Source organism: Cheilinus undulatus, linkage group 21 (genome assembly GCF_018320785.1).
Source record: "Cheilinus undulatus linkage group 21, ASM1832078v1, whole genome shotgun sequence".
NCBI classification, from domain to species: domain Eukaryota; kingdom Metazoa; phylum Chordata; class Actinopteri; order Labriformes; family Labridae; genus Cheilinus; species Cheilinus undulatus.
Window position 1 is genome coordinate 24,355,356 of NC_054885.1, and position 20,855 is coordinate 24,376,210.

Consider the following 20,855-nt stretch of genomic DNA (forward strand, 5'->3'; position numbering starts at 1 on the left):
AATTAAGTAATTATTTTAAATTTGTTATCACAGTATACTATCTGAAATGTATACTCTATGTGTCATAGAGGTTTATGAATTTGTAGTGTTATATGTTTTATGCATGTTGTGTTTAGTATTTTAATTGTGCTCTTCCCCTTTAAGGAAATTATGAATTATTGAAGAAATCACAATGAGGGGATTTTTGATTATTTTTAGCTTGAGACTGGAATGAATATCTAAGCTTTATATCTCAATAATCTTCCATAATAATCTTTTCCTTTACCTTCTATTAGTTCTCAACAGCACAAAGGCAATATTATTTTAGCAATCAGAACCCTGACTGTAAAATAGGAACTCCTCTTTTCTTCTAGGGTATTTCCTGCAAATGATAAAAAGAACTGTTTTAAAATTCAGTCTTATACTGATAACTGATAAACAGTCTTACAATTTTTTTTTTTTTTTTTGTGAAGAAGTAATACATTGATGTTCTTACTGCTTTGTTTTTTTTTACATCTGTGTGTTGCTTGTGTTCATTCTTAAACTGGAACTTGTTGCTTTCCCACTTGACATTATTTATCATGTTAGTGTGTGGAAATGATTGTTGGCTTAAGTATTCAATCTGCATTTTTGGACACTCAGCTGTTTGAATCCTTTCTTTCTGTGTGAATAGGACATGTGAGTCCAGGTGATGATGATCATTATGCACTGAGACAAGTTCAGTATCTTTTGTATCATCCATTAATCCAAATCACACTTTTTACACAGCATTGCAAAGACTGAGGACACTGTAGATGATGTCAGATAATGGGATGCTAGTGACAGTGTCTGCTTCTCTTTGTTCTTTACACATGAATAACTTCCCCATTCTCGGATGTTCTGGCTGCAGAGCTGTGCTTTAGAGAAATGAGTGTGTGGAGTTATGTGAAATTAAAGAGCTACAGCCTTATTTTTTATTAATAACAGAATACCTTGTGAAAAAATAGCCTCATGGTTGCAATTGATCATCTTTCTTGATAATTACAGTTAGTATTTGATACTTTAACCTCTTGCAAGCAGGGTTAATTTCTCATTATCCATATCTAGTAATACTACATTAACTGTAAAAGTGGCATGTCATACGCTTTAGTTGGGTTGCATAACATAATTGGTGATAGTATTAGCAGTAGCCTCCAATAATTTCTTTTAGCATTGGCCCTTTAAATAGGATGCGCTTGGAGAAGCTAGGCTATGTACATATATATATATATATATATATATATATATATATATATATATATATATACATTTTTTTTTTACATTTTATTTAGTGATTTATCAACAATTACAATTACAGACATAAAAAATGCCAAATACTCAACTGAAAATAAAAAGACAGGTAAAGAGACAACAGAGAAAAACAATTAAAAAGAGGGAAGTAACAAAAGGAAAGGAAGAAAAGGGGGTAACTGGGGCAACATTTGAGATTAACTGTTCATTTTTGCTGCTTGCCAGAAAAAAAAAAGTGTACAAATGGTGTTGCAAAAAAGAGATGAGAGCTGGATTATTCTTTTATATTTTGTAACACTGAATCCCACATCTTCTTAAATTTCTGGGGTGTACCCAAGAGTTCATATCTTATTCTCTCTATATGTAAAACTTCCATTAGTTCCCATAGCCAAACATCAAACCGTAGCGCTGCTTCAGATTTCCACAATTTCAAAAATATTTCTCTTAGCAGTTACCATGCCATACAACAGCACTGTCCGACCATTGTGGTCAAGTTCCTCACAGCTGAAGAGTAACCCAACAGAGCAGTTTCAGGGTCTGGGCTCAGTGTGTTTTTTAAGATGCTTTAGTACCATTGAAATACATTAGACCAGAAATCATACATTTTTCAACAAGTCCAGAAGTAGTGAGCTAAGGTGCCTGTGGCCAGTTCATACCTATCACATAGGTGTGAGAGCTCAGGAAAAAATTTGTGCAGTTTAACCTTAGAGTAGTGTAATCCGTTTAATACCTTGAATTGAATTAACTGGAGTCTAGAATTAACTGAGCATGTTTCTATGTTTTTTTTTAAAAGCGCCCCCTCCCAGACATATTATCAATTTCAATCAATAGGTCTTCTTCCCAAACTTGTGTAATGCTTTCTTGTGATTTGACCAGTCTGTTTGAAAAAATGTTAACAAAATTTGAGATGACATTAATTGCGATGAAAGGTTTTAATCTTTTGACAGCCCGAAGTAAAATGTTTCTAAAATATTCAATATAGTGTACAATTTAGCCAGCATTGGGGTTTTTTTTTTGTTTTGTTTTTTTTTAGCCAATTTTTACCTCAGACTCACAAAAGTACACATAGAAACTATACCCGTGTTTAATGCTTTCATTTTACTTCGGGCTGTCAAAAGATTCGAATCTTTCATCGCAATTAATCTCAGGATTTCTGTAGTTAATCACACCCTTTTATTGCATTTAAAAATTGTACTCTTCTACATTAAAAGTTGTTCTTGTTATTTTGGATTTTGTACTGTCTTAAACTAAGGGTCATTGACTTTCTCTTTGGATACCGATCTGCCTTAATAGGTAGATGGAAGATTATGATATGAACATAACCACTGAAAACGGTTCTTATGGATTGACAAGGAAATACGGGGACATTATTAGAAAGTAAAAAGTTAGATGTTAAATACCATAAGGTGCAGATGACTTCTGACTTATCCATTGAGCTGTCTGTGATTTGTTGGTTTTTTTAAGTAAAATGAGACATTCAGGAGCAGTGGTGGTCTGATTTTACATCACTGTGGCTGCAGGGCAATGCAGATGTGGCTTCACCAGAGTGTGCTGAAAGGGACAAAAAAGCATGAGATTCATTGCCGTTAAAAAAAATTGTGCACTAATTGGGGATTGTAGTTAATCACAATTAGTGCAATTAATCTTGACAACGCTAATTTTATTTTCTCCCAGAAAGCCTCTCTGTGTGGTACTAATATGCATTCTGACTGTTTTGTAACTGTGTGCCAGTAGCTGAAAATTGCAAAATAGTGCTAAACACAGAGGCTTTCTGGGTCAAAATAAGATGCTTTAAAAATTTCCAACACAGTGTGCAATTGAACCAGCATCATTTTATTGACCCATTTTTACTGTAAAGCCACTAAATTGTGTGGAGAAACTATACCCATCTGCTACGCTGTATGGCCCAGCTTTGTGTCCTGTTTGAAGGGGCAATGCTCACTGAAATCAGGAAGTAGGCTAATCATTAGGCTAATCATTAGGCTAATCCCACTATACTATTGCTAAGTACCTTATACAACCCAACTTAAAGAAACACCAAAACACCCTTTTAAGAGTTTAAATATGACCTGAAGCTGTAGTGGGCCATTTTTGTGAAAAAAAACGTTATTTAATTTAATTGAAAGAAACAGATGTCTATAAAGCAGATATGTAGTTACAACCATGATATGAGCTGCTCAGAAGTGGAAACAGCAAAAGCCTATTTTGTCACTATTCATAGTGTGACTCACTTTGACCCATGTAAACCATGTGTCTGTGATTGTAACCATGAAATAGTTTGTCACAAAGTTACAGTGATTCTCCACATAAATACAACAATGGGTTTCACTGTAGTGCTTTCACTTGTTTTTAGTTAGTGCCATGTGCATGCACTGTTTTTTTTTTGTTGTTTTTTTTTGTTTTGTTTTTTTTTAACCTTTGTACAGAGCCTGGCTAGCTATTAATACCTGATTCAAGTCTTTCTGCTAAGCTAAGCTAACATATGTCCTGCAATGGCTTCATTTTTTTAAAGATATGTTACAAAATGAATAAGCATAAAATAGATTTTGAAAAAAACGGTTAATATTGTTTAGTGTGAACATTGCTGGTGTTGTTGTCTGGTTGATGAATTGTTATACTGCAGTCTTAAAATGAAATTTGATTGCCACTAATCTCTGCAACATCAGAAATTTGGGAGTTGAATTCTACTGTTCAAGTAACTGGCAATGGCACAAGAACGCTACATTTAGTTAAAATGCTGTGGATATTTTAGGCTGTAAAAAGATGTATTAACCACAATAAGCAGAGTGTCAAACTTTTTGTGGTCTTGTGGGATTAAGTTCTTTGTAATAATCCAGTTTAGTTCTCTATAAGGCCTTCTTAATCCAGCACCTTTGAGCCACAAGGATTGAATTTTGTCCTTTTTCTTTACTTTTTTTTGCCACCTTTTCATATCACCAACACCAGCAGGACAGAACCTTTTAGTATTTACAAGTGTCAGTATTAACGGGAGCAATCATTATATCACTGCTCCACTAGAGTTATTTTTTTAAGGTTATGATAAATAGAGAGGAACCAGATGCAGTCTTAAGTGTTTACTTGAAATAGGAAAAACTGCAATGCTAAAGCATCTAAGGGAGTTTTATAAGGAGCAGGAATAATCAAAAAACAAAATGTACTTCGTCAAAAAATTCTTGAAAAGTGAGGGGTATAAGTTAGAGGTGAAAAAGATCAAGGGTTTATGACGAAGGAGAAGTTATAATACAGAACACATTGCTTTACCAACAAAGAGTGTAAATTAAAAAATCACCTAGTTCTTAATTTGCCCCTCGGTCACATGTATTTACCGGAATTGGATAAAGCACTTCAGGCTTTTTGTCTGTCAGCATCAGAGAAATTCTAAAGAACAGAAAGTATAGAGCTGGATTTACACATAAACAATCAATGCAATGCAAAAGTGTTCATTTTATTCATGTTTTTCTCTGTCTTGTGTCTGATTTTTGCTCATTTCTTCTCCGTCATCTCCACAAAAATCCTCATTCAGAATACGAGTAAAGCAGCCCTGATAAATGCCTTTTAATAGTCACCCATGAAATGAGGCCAGTCTGACTGCACTTGCACATTCAACTAATGACCACTGACACAAATTGAGATCTGATTACTCACACACACAGAGCATTATCCTCCAGCTTACTTGTGCAGACACAAATGGATTTGCACTCCCGCTGTTATTTTTATACACACAGATGTGTGTATGTATGCATTAATGATTCATTCTTACACTTATTTCTCTTGTTTCACTTTAATCATTCATGTAGAACATGTCCAAACTCACTTTTCTCCTATCTTTAGCTTCATCTTGGTGTTTCTACAAGTCCTCCTGTCCAGGTTAAATTACTTTTGAATTGTCAGATTGTAGACTGGATGATGTAATTTCAAGATATTGTAATGTTACACACAGCAACTATCTTGTCATATTTCATGGTGAGCCTTTGGAGGAACAGTCTGGGGTTAGGGGGTAGGGAGCTGGAGCAAGTCCCGCTGTAGATAATTTAGAAATGTTGGTTGAAATAATGCTTTGCATTATTCACATGAATGCCATCTACGCATGAATAATTCATTCTTATTGTAGCCACAGCCTGAGGTTCCCCATACTGTTCCTCTATTTCCCCCTAAATTTAATTTACTATTGTTTTTCTGTACCCTCAAGCTATCATCTCTCATCCTGAGGGGCTTAAGTTCAGCTTTGAATGTAAACCCTCAATTCCAAAAAGGTTGGGATGCTGTAAAAAGTGTATATAAAAACATAGTGCAACAATTTGCAAATATCATACCCATATGTGATTCCCAATAGAACAACATCCACATCAGGTATTGAACCAAGACATTTGACCATTTCATCAAAAATATAAGCTCATTTTGAGTTTGTTGGCAGCAACACGTCCCAAAAAAGTAGGATCAGGCCACTGTGTACCACTGTGTAGCATTCCCTCTTCTTTTAACAGCAGTCTGTTATGTTAGCGTCTGTGATGTGAGGAGAACAATTGCTCGAGTTTTGGAAAAGAATACTGTCCCATTCTTGTCTTATAAAATACTCAAGGTGCTCAACAGTCCTGCGTCATCCTTGCTAGATTTTTGGTTTCATGATTGTCAGATGTTTTCTAATGGTGAAAGGTTTGACTGCAGGCAGGCCAGTTTAGCACCTGGACTCTGTGGTTTAGCATTCTGTTACTGAAATATTCAAGGCCTTCCCTGAAAAGGAACTGCCAGTCCATTTCATCCTCCTCCTGATGCATCCATAATTGCTATCCATAATCCATGATCCAATCCATATATGTTTCTTGTGTGTTGTTTTCTTCTTTTCCGAGCAAAAGACCTGTTGTAGAGTGGTTGACACTCTCTGACCCGCCCCCTGGATCACCTGTGAACTCGCACACAGTCATGGAGACAGTGATGTCATCAGCATATGATGAGTAATCGGGATCACTAGTTTGGCCAGACTGTCAGCCAAGACAGGTCAAGATTTTAGTTGCATAGCCTGACATGGTGCCTTCATGAACGACCTGTTTGCAACAACAAAGAGTTTACAGTTGGAAAAAAAAAAATTGATATAAAAATAAGCAGTCTTGGGAAGCTCAGCTCAGCCAGACAGAAATTAAACACCTTTAAGAAATCAGCCACGTCTGGCATCCAGCCTCAGCGTTTTATCCATGTCCTCCTCTCTGTCTTTTTCCCCACATTCCGAGTCTCTTTTCTGCTTTCCTATCAATAAAGGCAAAAAGAAACAAAAATACTTCCTTTTAAGGTGAAAAGAGTAGCAATCCTTATTCCCAGGTGATTAAATACCTTGAAAAATAAACATTGTTTTCAATTGCTATAGTCACCCTCAATAATGTATTGCATAATGTAAATTGCACAACTAAGGGTACAAGAATGTAATTCACAAACAAATGGCCATCTCCTCTTCTTCTCTCTGCCTGTGGCTCTGTGTGTTGATATGAAGGTCACATGCATCCTAAAAGGCCAATCATCCATTGCTGATCAGCTTTATCTGAGGCAACATTTAAAGGGCACCTGTTGTCTACTTTTGACAGCACACTGTCAAGTCACAAGTGTGATGCTTATACTTAAACTCTCAAAATCTCTGTGAAAACAGCCCACATACTGCCTTTTAATGTTCCTCTTAAATGGTTGCCCTCAGTCTGATGCTGCCCTCTGATTTTAGGCCAATGATCAAACAGCTTCAACTTTGATTTCAGTGTCTAGAGGGTTGCCATGGAGCACACAGTGGGGCTGTGTTTTAGAAAGCACTTGGCTGGGTATCCTTCACAGCACTGGTGCTCTGATGGACCCATGCATGCTATTAACTCATTTGGCTTAGCTTGACCAGCTTGCAGCTAGCCAGAAGCATGAGACAGAATGAAACATGATCATTTTATCTCTTTATGTCTCTTTCCCCCACTGTCTGTCTCTTTTCTCTCTCTGACTGCCCCTGTTGTTCTCTAGTTGCTTTTTTAACCTCAGTCAGAAGTGTGAATGTTTGGAATGAATGAGGGAGTATGTCAAATATGAAATGAGGAAGAAGTATGTTGATGGGTTTGTGGAACATAATGAGCATTAAAGTGTGTTCTACCACAGAAAAGTGTCAGGATGATTTCCGTTTGAGCATACCCCTGTCATAAAGGGCAGTCTGGTTTTAGTGTATGCTGGCATCTTTGAGTGTTGTACGCTCTCACACAATAAATCTCACTGTTGCAGTCCATTAAAGGATCATCAGTGTGCAGTGTGTGTTCAGACCCACAAGGAGTGAGGCACATACTCCCCTAAACTGATGCCCGTCACAACTCCGACACGCCTCACAAAGAAAACAATAAACCGCAAGCACCAAATAAAGTTGCTATTTTTCATCACAGAGGCGTCCTGAGTTTGTGGTGTGCCTTAAGTCTGGTAAGATTTCATTTCAGCTGGAGGAGAGATCAAGCTGTCATACGATTTCTGATTAGCCATCAACTGCATAGAACTTCATGACGTTTTGCCAGCTACACTGATGTTCCTGAAGCTCCTAACAGAATTCGATGTTGACTTTTGTCCCGTTGTAGACCACGCCAAATATACTTTATAAATCTCTAAACCTAAGTAACCGTTGTCTCCTACTATGACTGGTACATGCTGGGTGAAATCTTACTTAGAAAGTAAATATGGTGTATTATAAGTTGTATCACAAGTGAAAAAAAAACTGTTGTGCTTTTGTTGTTTTTTATGTTTCTATTCAATCATTTTCTCTCTCTAACACTGTGCAACTTCTTAACTTGTTTAAAATAAAATAGACTAGAGGGGATTTTTTTTCCCCACTTCTGGATAACGCACAACCGATGAGCCTCATTCTTCATTTACCTGTTTTATTATTTATAATTAATCCATTTATCTTTAAGCACTCGAGGGTATTTGTTACATTTCTTTAAAAAAATTATTCTAATTAACAACAACAACAAAAAAAAAAAAACAATCCTGTAGAAACTCTGTTTAATATCATTGTTCTTCATACTATTTCTTAAAAGAGCAGAAAACAAATCTTAAGACACCTGTGCAGCATGAACAGTTTGGATCTTCAGTATTTCTGTCAACTCCTCCTGTTAATGTTTTAGCATTAATTTCTTTATCAATGGGTCATGCAGTACATCAAAATTATAAATATCTGATAATTTCTTGGGTTGCTTGGTGACCATGACATTTGACTTACTTGTGTTAGGGTTGTTTACAGTAATGTGGGGTTCAAAAGCAATAAAGGGATTGTATTTTGTTGTCACCTTTTAAGATTACCAAATAACACTTAAACAATAATTTCACTAAACACTACCTGCTCTGTGTTTTCTGTACAACAGATTCTTGTAGGGGAGCTGTGTGCGTTCTTCACAAAGGCAGAGGGAACCCAGGAGAAGACCATTGTCACTGCAGACTGCTGTTACTTCAACCCCCTACTGAGACGCATAATACGCTTTCTTGGTAAATCTCCTTAACCAGCCTCTTCAAAAAACCTGAGGAAGTGCATTTGTACCCAAGTGCATTTTTTTCTCACTGATCGAATAACTTGAAAGAAATATGTTGCCTGCTTCACTTCAGAGGTTTGTTAAACAGAGCTGTTACATGTGGCTGTTAATTGGATGATAAAGTGGGATATAATCTTTGTGATAAGATATTCAGGCTCCAGCAGGAAGACACTTGTGAATATTTAGTAGCTGATATTTTAGCATGTTGAGCTGAATCAGCTTTAGAGTGAGCCTTGTTGCAATTTCACACCTCAGCTGATAATAATGTGTTGGAGCTATTTTGGGATGTTAAAAGTGTTATCGCCTGTTTTATCTGATGGTGCTCACATGTGTGAGTATCTCTTTGTTAAATATGAAATGTAATTTTCTTTCTTATTCTGTTGTATTTTGAATTGTGTTTTGCTGCTATGTTATTTTTGCTCTTGCTTGTATTTGTCTCCAGGTGTCTATACTTTTGGCCTGTTCACTACCACCATTTTTGCCAACGCTGGCCAGGTTGTAACAGGAAACCAGACGCCTCACTTCCTGTCTGCCTGCAGACCAAACTACACAGCACTAGGTTGCCAGTCCACAATGCAGTACATCACAGAGCGCCGTGCCTGTACAGGAAACCCACTTGTTGTCATGTCCGCACGGAAATCCTTCCCATCCAAGGATGCAGCACTCAGTGTCTACTGCGCACTGTACACAGTGGTAGGTTTGACTGATGGTGTGACAGAACCATAGGACAGAATGTTAGACGAGCAGCAAATTAGCTCACACAAGGACATCTTCGAATAACCTGTACAAAAAACTAAAATCAAAAATGTAACTTCTCTCTGAGCAGGAAAAACTGAGAGTCATTTAACTGTGAGATAGATCCCAGTCAGAAATAATGAATAAATTGTTTTCCTAACAGGGAGAGTAAGTTCTTTTCTTGGAGGGCAATAATGCTTACTTGCTCTCCTGCTGAAAGTTAATGCTAGTATGGTCATAGCCTGACAAGATGCATCCAACCTACACTTTTTTGCTAAGTTTAGTGAACAATCCCTAAAACTTGCTATGATTTGATACTTATGTACAGAAATCGACAACTATTTTTTAAAATCCTGCTTTAGGGATTTTGGGAACCTTGAGAATCCTTCTCAAAACATTATCACTGTGACTTTTATGTACACCTATTTAGTAATGGGATATTTCCCATTCAAGTTACCAGGACGCTAAGATCAGTGACAAACATCAAATTTAAGAGTTGTATTCGGATATTATGGGGGAAAATTTCCCACTGTAGTTTTCAGGCAAATTTGATTTCAGTTAGCTGAACTAAGAAGAATTTATTGCAGCCTTCTTTATTATTGTTATTTTTTTAGTACTGTGCACTTTTTTTAGCCTTTCAGAGAAGGAAAATCAGTTTTGTAATGATTGCCTTTATTCTGAAATAAATCTTAGGATTTCAGTGATGTCAGTATATTTTTGGGTGTCTTCCTGTGCTTCGTATGTTTGTTGTACCCTACTGTGCGTGCCCTCCCATGTGCCTCTCTGCAGATGTACGTGACACTGGTGTTTAAGACCAAAGGCACACGGCTGACCAAGCCCACCATCAGCCTGACCCTGCTCTGTTTGGCCATGCTTGTAGGAATTGTCAGAGTGGCTGAGTATCGCAACCACTGGGCTGACGTCCTGGCGGGATTCTTTGCCGGGGGATCCATTGCAGTGTTTTTGGTGAGAGTTTCAAAGAAAGGGTATGAGTGTTCTTCTGATTCAAAGATAAAACCTTTAAAGCTTTACAAAGTCTCAGGGCATGTACTGTACAAATGGCATTTTTAGGCCACCATCTGAAGTTTTAGTGACAGCAGATAAAGTTTCACTACAAAGTCAGCAAAAGCATATTTTCAGATTTTTGTGAATAAATCTGCCATTAGTCAGCTTGAACTGTTCCTGTCAAAAGCAGGTCTAATCAGATGTATATAACTGGCTAGCATAATCTACAGGAATAAATAAAACTGCTGTTAATAAGTTGATTTAAAATTCAGTCTCAAGAGGACTTCTGAACTGCTATAAGCTGATTAATTTTGAATGATAATTATGTAATAGAGTATGAACTAGATGGCTATATGCAATAAGAGGGAAAGAGGATAAAGAGTGTAAAGTTGCAAGTTAGCATCATAAACTCTAGTCTATAGCATACTATCTCTGGTAGGATCAATTATTCAGTCCTGAACAGAACTTTAACAAGAACAACTATTGAAACTACAAAAAAAGAAAAAAAAAAACAGCCTACAGATAAATAGGTCTACCTTTTTTATTGGTTCACAAGTTTTAATTTAAAATATCATCTTTTCAGAATTAGAGAAAGTCAGATCTGCCTGCCAAGATTGCTTGGCTCTCAATGGCTAACCACCACACAGTGGGTGTGGGTCATTGTTCCTTACGAATTCCCTTCCCTTTGCTATTTCCTAACCTCTCCCCTGCTCTTTATCACCAGGTGACTTGTGTGATTAACAACTTTCAGCAGTTGCAGCCAAGCCCTCTTCCTCTGCAACCCCAGCGGCCTGAGTCGATGCTAGGCATGCCGATGGTGACGATGCCATGTGTGGAAAGTCCACTCGAAAAGTTAAGTGGCACTCAGGTAAGGGGCGGGGGTGGGTGTGAGGCACAGCAGCGCTCACAAATGAGGGGCTGAGATACACACCCTTTGTCTCTTACCTGAATCCTTTTTTCCTTAAGAGAAGAAAACTCAAACATGCATGCTCCTAGTCCCTTCCCACACCACCAGTCCTCACAGAAACACCTTATACTCTCAAACAGATGAAAAATTCTAATTTCCTTTAGAAAGAGGAGCCACATAGATCACAGAGTTCAGTGTTACACTTTTAAGTAGGCTATGATGTTTCTGTTTTATGAAGCAATGGTGGATAGCCATACTGTATGTTACCTTGAAATGTACACAGAGGCAGGTTCTCTGGGTGGGGTTATGCCACTATTTAAAAAAAAAATCATAACTCTCATAATGTCAGAAACCTTTCTTTGTAACCTACCTGAATTGATTAGCAAACCTTTTATTTTATTTTCAAAGTTATACCAATTTTGGTATTTTTTGCATGAAATTTTCTTTATTCTGGCAATGCAAATTTATAAACACAACTGCATCATTGCAGTCACTGTCAACTTTCATACTAGGGCTAACTGGCATGCCTTAATAAAGTGGATTTATGGCATTTAATGCCTAATTGTAGAGGAATTCTTAAGATATTTTGATTTTTTTGCATGAGACCCTCGTCAATAATCAGTTCATAATGTAAGAGATGACTCAGCAGTTTGGCTGACTCACTGTTGGTACATTTCAGGAAATAATACAAAGCAGATTGCTGGAGGAAGGCTCTGAATCAAACTGATGCTAAAAAATAAAAACATTTTCTTGAGCTGTTGTCTCAGGGGGGCAAAAGTAGAAATAGGCCTCATCCAAGAATTAATAGTCAACGTCCTCTGTGGTCTGTCACTGTCACTAACCCTCACTTGACTGCCTCTTTTCCTGTCTCCAACTTCTCCTCTCAATCTGCTCCCTTGTTCCTCACTCTCCTCCAGCATCCTGCACTCTCCTCCACCTCCCCACCTTACAATGCCTACGTCCAACCATTCTAAACAACTTTGAATATCTTTTTGCCTGTCTCACTCCTTACCACCCTGTCATTTGTTGCCTTATTTCTGTTTTTGCTCTTTGCATCTGGTTTTTCTTCTCTTCCCCACCCTTCATCCCGTTGCATTGCTCTTGATTATTCCTTTCTTCACTTTTCTCTCTCCCTCGCCTTCTCTGCCCCGTCTTCTCTCTCTCTTTCTCACTCCTCTCTTTCCCCTGCAGACTCCACGGGGATCTCCGTTCACTGAGATCACATGACCATCAGCCCTATCGGTTCCCCATCACCCCCGATGTCATCATACCGTCTCGCTCCATTTCCAGCGAAGTCTAGATCAGTCGGAGCAGCACTCGCCCCACTGTGCGGCCCATCCGGCCGGACGGTACGCAACGCTGCATCGCTCCTATTCCACGCAGGTCTAGACCCCCCTTGATAAACAAACACCCTACCATGTTGCCCTCTATACCCCCGGGGAACCGATAGGCAAACTCTTAAAAAGACTTTCTCTTTGATGGACTCTCCTTAAAGAGCAGGACATTCTTTATGGAGTCAGGTGAAACTCTATCTTTTGTTTTTGTATGTTATAACTGAAGACCTTGGTTGTTCTTTTTTTGTATAAACTCTGATATGGGAACTGTGACCACTGAGAATGTCCAATCTTTTAATTTTACTGTGGTCAAATAAGTTTTCAATGTTTGAAGGAAGCATGTGCTGAAAACTAAAAGTGAGGATAAACTTCCTGTTTGTCCCCTAAGACACTCTATTATTTGGAGTTTATCATGTTGGACCAAAAAGAAAACAGCTAAGAGATCCATGTGCTGCTGAGATTTATTTGTAGAAAGCTCCTTTCAGCAAGCCATATGCACATAGACAAACAAACATGTTTACTTGCGTCAGTTTTTTGGTGTTTACAAAATCTGAGATAAATGGCCAGGGGACTTTTACTAACCCTTACCATATTTTTTGTAGTCTTAACCTAATCCTTACCCTATTCATAATCTTACTCATCACTTAACCAAACTCCTAATTTAAGCACTATTCCAAAATTTTCCTTTTGCTAACTTGGCATACGATTTTTGTCCACAGCTGCTCAATAAACTGATCTTAAGTTTTGTTTCTGTCCCTAAAAGTGATGGAAGTCTTACCCAAAACCTCACACACTTGACAACAGCATAGATGTTGCAGTCTGAGTAGCAGTTCCATTACTGGCTCCACACAGGGTTTATTTTGATTGAAGAATTCCTCTCAGATCTCTCAGTGGACACAGCAAACAGGATGGAAGTACCAACACCTTCACTTGGCTTTCTTCTCCTTGTTTTTTTTTTTTTTTTTTCTTTTCTTTTCTTTTTTCTTTTTTTTTTTGGATCAGGTGGTTGCAGCTTCGCCAAAATCTAATGTGAAATACAAACACTTTTGATAAAACAAAGCCAAGCTCTTGACTGCAGGTGGCAAAACAGTGACACGAATCAAGTGCATCTCAATCAGGAACATTTTTTTGCTGTACTTTTTTGAAATGAGAAGTCGACATGCAAAACACCTCTGTGATTCCAGCAGGCTATTCTTTACTTGCTTTGGTTGTTTTATCACTCCTCAACAGCATTTCCCACTATGAACTGATTTTTTTTTTTTTTTTTTTTTTGAGAATTTTTGGAAGGGTTACAAAAGACTGCCTCAGTCATGTAATTATTGTGATTTGTTTTCAGATTTGTTAATAGATTTATTCTTTGATATATATGTAGAGTGTGGTTGCCATAAGCGCTCAGTTTGGCGTGACAGTTTTGCTGATTTTGATTTGCACATTCCATCAAACACATTTTTTTATTCACCCTCCTCTTCATCTTTTCACACTGTCTGTTTAGCTCCTGTCTCTGTGACATTAGTTTCTTGCCTATAATACCATCATCGTGCTGTGAAATGTTTCCCTCTGCTGGACAACACACAAAAACAGAGACCTGCACATAAAAATAAAGACATTTTTACAATGCACACACCATTCACATGTTTCAAAAGCACACAGTCACACACATACCCCGTGTCCTAGATGTAAAAATGTGTTTGTATGATAATGCAAATAAAACTTTTTTCTATTAAGCTTGTGATGTTTACACAAGCTTCACCAACACTTTATGTAGAGAATGGGGACTATATTGTGCTAATAATGATGAACAGTGTAAATGAAGGTGCTGTATCACTCCTAAACCAACATCAGATTTGTCTGAAAACACCCAGATGGCTCATTCTTCGAGTCAAATGTCTGTTGGACAGCTGTTGGAACTGTTTACTCATGTTTTCTGCTGTATGTTTATTGGAGAATGAACTCAAAGTCCTCTGTGTTTGGAATTCAGATATAAGCATAAAACATGGATTTAAATGACTTGTTCCTCTTTTGTTGTCACATCTACTGAAACATTCATGTTCAAAACGCCAACAAAGCTGGCATAAGGTCGAAAATCACTTGATATTTAGGTAAAGAAGGGCAGCGAAATAACTGTTAGCCAGATATTGCCCTGTACTGCTGATGATATTGGGACTATAGAGCTTCTTATTTTGGTTTTAGAATTCAGAAAATAAGATGGAACAACAAATAGCATTTAGTTAGGGTCTACTTACATCTGGGGCCAATACAACAAGTATAACATATTCAGGGCATTTTTGATGCTCTGATTCCACAAATCCCTACTAATGAGATCACACTAAATAATCACTGCTGGTTATCCATGAGATAAGTCAACCTAAAGTTTCTGAGCACATTCACCTAAAACAGTGATAGGGTATAACATATCACAATCATGAGGAAGTCTTTAGCCTGACTCTGCGGCCCCAACTGTCTGTTGTATGCTCCAATTACAAAACTATGAGCTAATCAAAAATATGAAAACATCACTAAAGCTGTCATTGTGTACATATATTGTTGTCTTATTTGACCACTTGTGATTATATCTTACTTCCCAGTGATTCATTAAAATTGTTACAGAGGCATTTAACCTAATGATGATGCTCTTTGTAAAGGATGTTTAAAATGTATGACCTCTTCCTGAATCTACAACTAGTTCAAAATTGTATTTCTGTGTACAGTTAGCTGCTGGTCGTACAATACAATCATATAAGCTGGGGATGGAAAGTGTTTAACCAATAGTTACCCCCACCAAGGAGGTTATGTGATCGGCAGGGTTTGTTAGTTAGTTAGTTTGTTTGTTAGCAACATAAGTCAAAATGTTATTGAACGATTTTGATGACATTTTCAGGAAATGTCAGAAATGGCAAAAGGAAGAACTGATTAGATTTTGGGAGTGATCCGGATCAATGTCTGGATCCAGGAATTTTTAAAGGATTCTTTACTATTGGGAGATAGGGCTGATGGCAGAGATCTGCGCTATCCAAGTGCTTTTCTAGTTTTATATGGATCACAAATGTATTTGATTAAATTGTGCTGGCAGTTGGTTTGTCTGTCAGTGATAGTTCTAATTGCTGCCCTTGATATTAAATATTTTCCATGACAATGCAGCATTCAAACTGCTTAATGATCACTAACAAGTTCCAGGTCACCTTATAGTGGGATCTTTGAGATTGTACACTATATTGCCAAAAGTATTCACTCATCAATCCAAATAATTGAAATCAGGTGTTCCCATCACTTCCATGGCCACAGGTGTATAAAATCAAGCACCTAGGAATGCAGACTGATTCTACATACATTTATGAAGGAATGGGTCACTCTCAGGAGCTCAGTGAATTCCAGTATGGTACTGTGATAGGATGCCACCTGTGCAACAAGTCCAGTTGTGAAATTTCCTCAAGTGGAGGTGATTGGGAATGACAGCAACTCAGCCACAAGGTGGTAGGCCACGTAAAATGACAGAGCGGGGTCAGCAGATGCTGAGGCGCATATTGGCAGAGGTCACCAACTTTCTGCAGAATCAATCACTACAGACCTCCAGACTTCACGTGGCCTTCAGATTAGTTCAAGAACAGTGCATAGAGAGCTTCATGGAATGGGTTTCCCATTGATGTAGCCATACATCACCAAGTGCAATGCAAAGAGTTCGATGCGGTGGTGTAAAGCACGCCGCCACTGGACTCCAGAGCAGTGGAGACGCATTCTCTGGAGTGAAGAATCATGCTTCTCCATCTGGCAATCTCATAGACGAGTCTGGGTTTGGTGGTTGCCAGGAGGACAGTATTTGTCTGACTGCATTGTGCCAAGTTTAAAGTTTGGTGGAGGGGGCATTATGGTGTGGGGTTGTTTTTCAGGAGCTGGGCTTGGACCCTTAGTTCCAGTGTAAGGAACTCTGAATGCTTCAGCATACCAAGAGATTTTGGAAAATTCCATGCTCCTAACTTGTGGGAACAGTTTGGGGATGGCCCCTTCCTGTTCCAACACGACTGTGCACCAGTGCAAAAAGCAAGGTCCATAAAGACATGGATGAGAGAGTTTGGTGTGGATGAACTTGACTGGCCTGCACAGAGTCCTGACCTCAACCCGATAGAACACCTTTGGGATGAATTAGGGTGGAGACTGAGAGCCAGGCCTTTTCATCCTACATCAGTGTGTGACCGCACAAATACGCTTCTGGAAGAATGGTCAATAAACACACTCCTAAACCTTGTGGAAAGCCTTCCCAGAAGAGTTGAAGCTGTTATAGCTGCAAGGGATCGATTGACCTCACATTAAACCCTATGGATTAAGAATGGGATGTCACTTAAGTTCATATGCGCATCAAGGCAGGTGAGCGAATATTTTTGGCAATACAGTGTCTTCAATGACTTTTCAATTTGTCAATGAACTGTATTTAGTCCAGTTTTTGGACTGCCCACAAGAAATTTGGACCAATCAAGGATGCATGTTATTAACAGAAGTAAAAACAGCATTTGAGTTGTTTTTCTAATCAACTATTTTATCCCTGTGTATGAATTTACAGAAAGCAAATTTCTTCTCAGCTGCCAAATGCTCCGTAGTGTCCACTTACTACTCACTCTGCTTCACTGCTTATCTAGAGTTGTGTACTCCTAATAATAGTATGGTATCTCAAAACTTAAAAGTGAAACCAAAACAAGAACAGTATTTTTAGATGTCATATAGACTTTTTAATGTGTAGGTACCATGAGTTGTCTGGAGGCCACAGACTCAACAGTTAGGAAGCATGGTGTCAACAACATCTCTTGCTATTAGTCTGTTAAGTCCTGGTTACAGATCATAGTGCTGACTGTGATTTAAAATCAAGCATGTCTGTTTGGATGAAATAGATGCTCCTTGGTCTCTGCATAAGCTACACCACACCACTTTATTTTGTCCTTTGCCTCAAAGAGGGCAGAATAATTTTGGTATTGCCAAGACAGAAAGTTCAGGAAGCTCCTATGGTGAGAAAATCTGAATGCAGTGTCAGTAAACCTATGCAATTGTTGGCTATTTGGTGAAACAAAATAAGTGATTTAGCATTTTTGTAACAGTAACTGTGTTACTGAATTGAAAAAGTAATTACTGAAGATACTAAGTGTGCTACTTTTACTTGGTACTAATGATATCAACTAATGTAAGACCAAGGAAGTATCTAGAGATAAAAACATCATTCAAGTGACATTGAGAATTTATTTTTTTTAAACCTGTCCACAAAAATTCTAAAGAATCTTTATCTAGGCCTCCCTATATTTACATATATCTACCAAGCCCTGACCATGTGTGAGTAAGGCAATATGCTAGGAATTTATAATTCAACTCCATTAGACAAAAATCATATTGCAATTACTCTTTTGATTTACTTTTGACTTCTCCATCTTGACTACAGTAACTAAAGAGAGGCATGCATATAAGAAAAAGAGTATTTGTCATTTTAACTGTAGAGACTTGAAATAAAGTAGTCATATTTACTTAGGAAATTACTTTGATCTAATATTTTTTTTAAATAGGAAATTGTTGAAAATTTAGATTAAATCCTTTTGTGAACCTGGCTTCTGAAACATCATCAAGAGTTGAGTGTATCATTATGTGTGTGCAGCAAAGCATCAAACTAATTACTTTTACAAACTTTCACTTACTGCTGCTGATTTGTCATGTGACAACATTGACAAAGAGATTTACTGCATTTTAAGCTTGAAATGCCCTCTGACATTCTGGTGGCTCAAAGGGCCAGGGAACAGTTAAGCACAACTACAAAGTTGCAAACCCTTTTCCAGTCATCATCGTTCTTTATGCCTTAATGTAAACTTAATTAGATAATCATTGATAAAATGAAAAACTATACTTTTAAGTAAGTAAAATCATACAGCATACAGATTTCTTAAATGTTTTTGTGTCTTAATCAGAAAAAGACTTGTATCAACAGGTATACCAAAATCAAAACACCGTTCTGACTGAGATGGAGTTTCTGCAGTAACTTCATTTATCAAAGTACAACCACACTGCAGCTGACTGATGACTGAATAGTTTAGATCTGTTACTGTGGGGGAGGGAGACACACTTCCATTGATCTGAGCACCAAACTCCATTTTGTAATGAGTTGGGCAACAAGAACATTAAATAGATAGACAATGATCTGAGAACGTGTTTGATTTGTTATCTACTTGAGTTTCTGTGTTCCAGCATTTCAATGATGTCTGGTTATCAGGGTATCACTGACTTTGAACTGAGTGAGGTATGAGAAGTGCCCTTTGGCATGAACCATCACAGAAGCTCCACCAAGTCTGTCCAATAATCTGGCACAGTCCAGTCCTCCACTTAAGAAAAAGGCCACTGGTACGCACTTGACATTCCCAAATGTATTTCTTCCACTTTCCAATGTTATGCAGCAATAGTTGTGTTGTGAGATGCCTCACTTAATAATCAGAGGGCATGGTTTACCCTGGTAACTAAACCTTTCAAACCTCACTCAGTATCTCACCATGGGATTTATGGCCCACTTCCAGACTGTTTGCGCCAAAGCCTATTAAACCTTAACCTAGAAAAGGCAACACCACAAACTACTTCCACGGACATGGGATTAAGATGAGCCAACACTAAGCACAGTGTGTGCCATGGCAGGTTCTGTCTTATCTAGACAGTAAAACTAGATAAATGTTTGAGAGGATGCCCAAATGGCAGCAGCACATACAGTATATGACATGCCTTGAGATAGGGCCATAGGGCTGATGTGGTGATCACACCCCAAGTGGAGAGAGCTTGCAACCCTACTCCAGACTCCAGCTCTCATTTGCTAACATTACAGCCTCCATTATACAGTCTGTCAAACATTGATGAGATGGGGCCTTTTCTCTATTAAAAAAGGGCCAAAGATACAAAAAAGCAGACCACTCCCTCCACACCCCCTAGTTATGTCATCCAAACCCTGAGCCAGACATTTGGGATGTGGATAAAAATTCTGCACTTTCCTCTGTGACTGTCAGGCACGAGGGGCAGTGGGACACAACTGCAGACAACAGGTTTCTAAAAGTTATCCTAGAAAGATAACCACTAAATCACAAGCGATAAATGGGAGCGACACAACTACATGGTTTTCCTTATTATTATTGCTCTCAGTGGTACGCTGGCAGTGAACATGTTTGGGTATCTCTAGGCATGCAGAGCTTTCAGACATTCAGGGGAACCTAACTATATGCTGTAACTTAAATAACATGTGGCAAGCACAGGGAGGACACAAAGTGCTGGAAATTCCACATCATCCACTCACTCCTGTAACAGAAAAGCTCAGAACGACACAGAATTTATTTTTAGACTCAAAATAAATGATTCTCTGACAGGGAAGAGCATACTTTTGGCCTGACTGACACTGAAACCAAGCTGGTCAGACATTGTAATAACACACAAGTGCTCTCTCTCTATCTCCTCCTCGCCCCTGGGACAAAGTCGTCTAAAAAGGCAAACACTCTGAGACCCATAGGGCTGAAAGCTACTTTGACACACTCCCGGCACACCCTCAGGGTGGGTGACAGCCCGAATAGCAGAGTGAAATTTGTAGGCTACCCTCTGAAAAGCAGACATCAGAAAAAAATATTGCGTGCTACACAGAACCTTTAATATAGCCTAAACAATTTTATGAAAATAAGCTTTCTGTAGATCTACAGACATTAAATTAAGCAGAATAAGACCTTCGCAATGTAGAATGAGACAAAAGAGTGTCCCTTTTTTGGGATTAAAAAGCCCCATTAAAAGAATCTCTGGTTCATCTCTGCCCCTGGAACAACCTGAACATCCCCTTGCCTTAAAAGGGAAGATATTTTGCTCTCTAAACCCTTAACTGGTGCAACCTCCCAGTTGAACACTGCCCTTCCCTCCAAACAGACCCTATAGGTGTTGGGGGATGGACTGAGAGGCACAAGGAAAACTTGCCCCTGCAAGCAGGAACATAGAGTACTGTCACAAAGTTCTGACTGGGCCTTGGCTTAAATTCTTCCTCTCTGCTTCTCTTCTCTTGGGTGAGGGAGGAAATGACAGATGTTCCTTGGATGACAGGTGAATTGCTGGCTGCTCAGGGCC

The 20,855-nt window shown here is 38.4% G+C and overlaps 1 protein-coding gene across 3 annotated transcripts in view; it reads left to right on the top strand.

Moving 5' to 3' along the window:
- The window catches only part of plppr2a (phospholipid phosphatase related 2a), a 30,708-nt gene extending 15,949 nt beyond the window's left edge, over positions 1-14,759 (top strand). The window contains exons 2-6 of one of the 3 annotated variants that reach the window (XM_041778154.1): positions 8,610-8,730; positions 9,217-9,467; positions 10,299-10,475; positions 11,239-11,366; positions 12,613-14,759. In XM_041778154.1, the coding sequence (XP_041634088.1) occupies positions 8,610-8,730; positions 9,217-9,467; positions 10,299-10,475; positions 11,239-11,366; positions 12,613-12,721 (786 nt within the window). In that variant the 3' untranslated portion in view covers positions 12,722-14,759. Of the gene's footprint in view, positions 1-8,609; positions 8,731-9,216; positions 9,468-10,298; positions 10,476-11,238; positions 11,383-12,338 lie in introns of all 3 variants that reach the window. The other 2 variants (XM_041778155.1, XM_041778156.1) reach the window with 2 other exon arrangements.
- Positions 14,760-20,855: the final 6,096 nt, after the last annotated feature.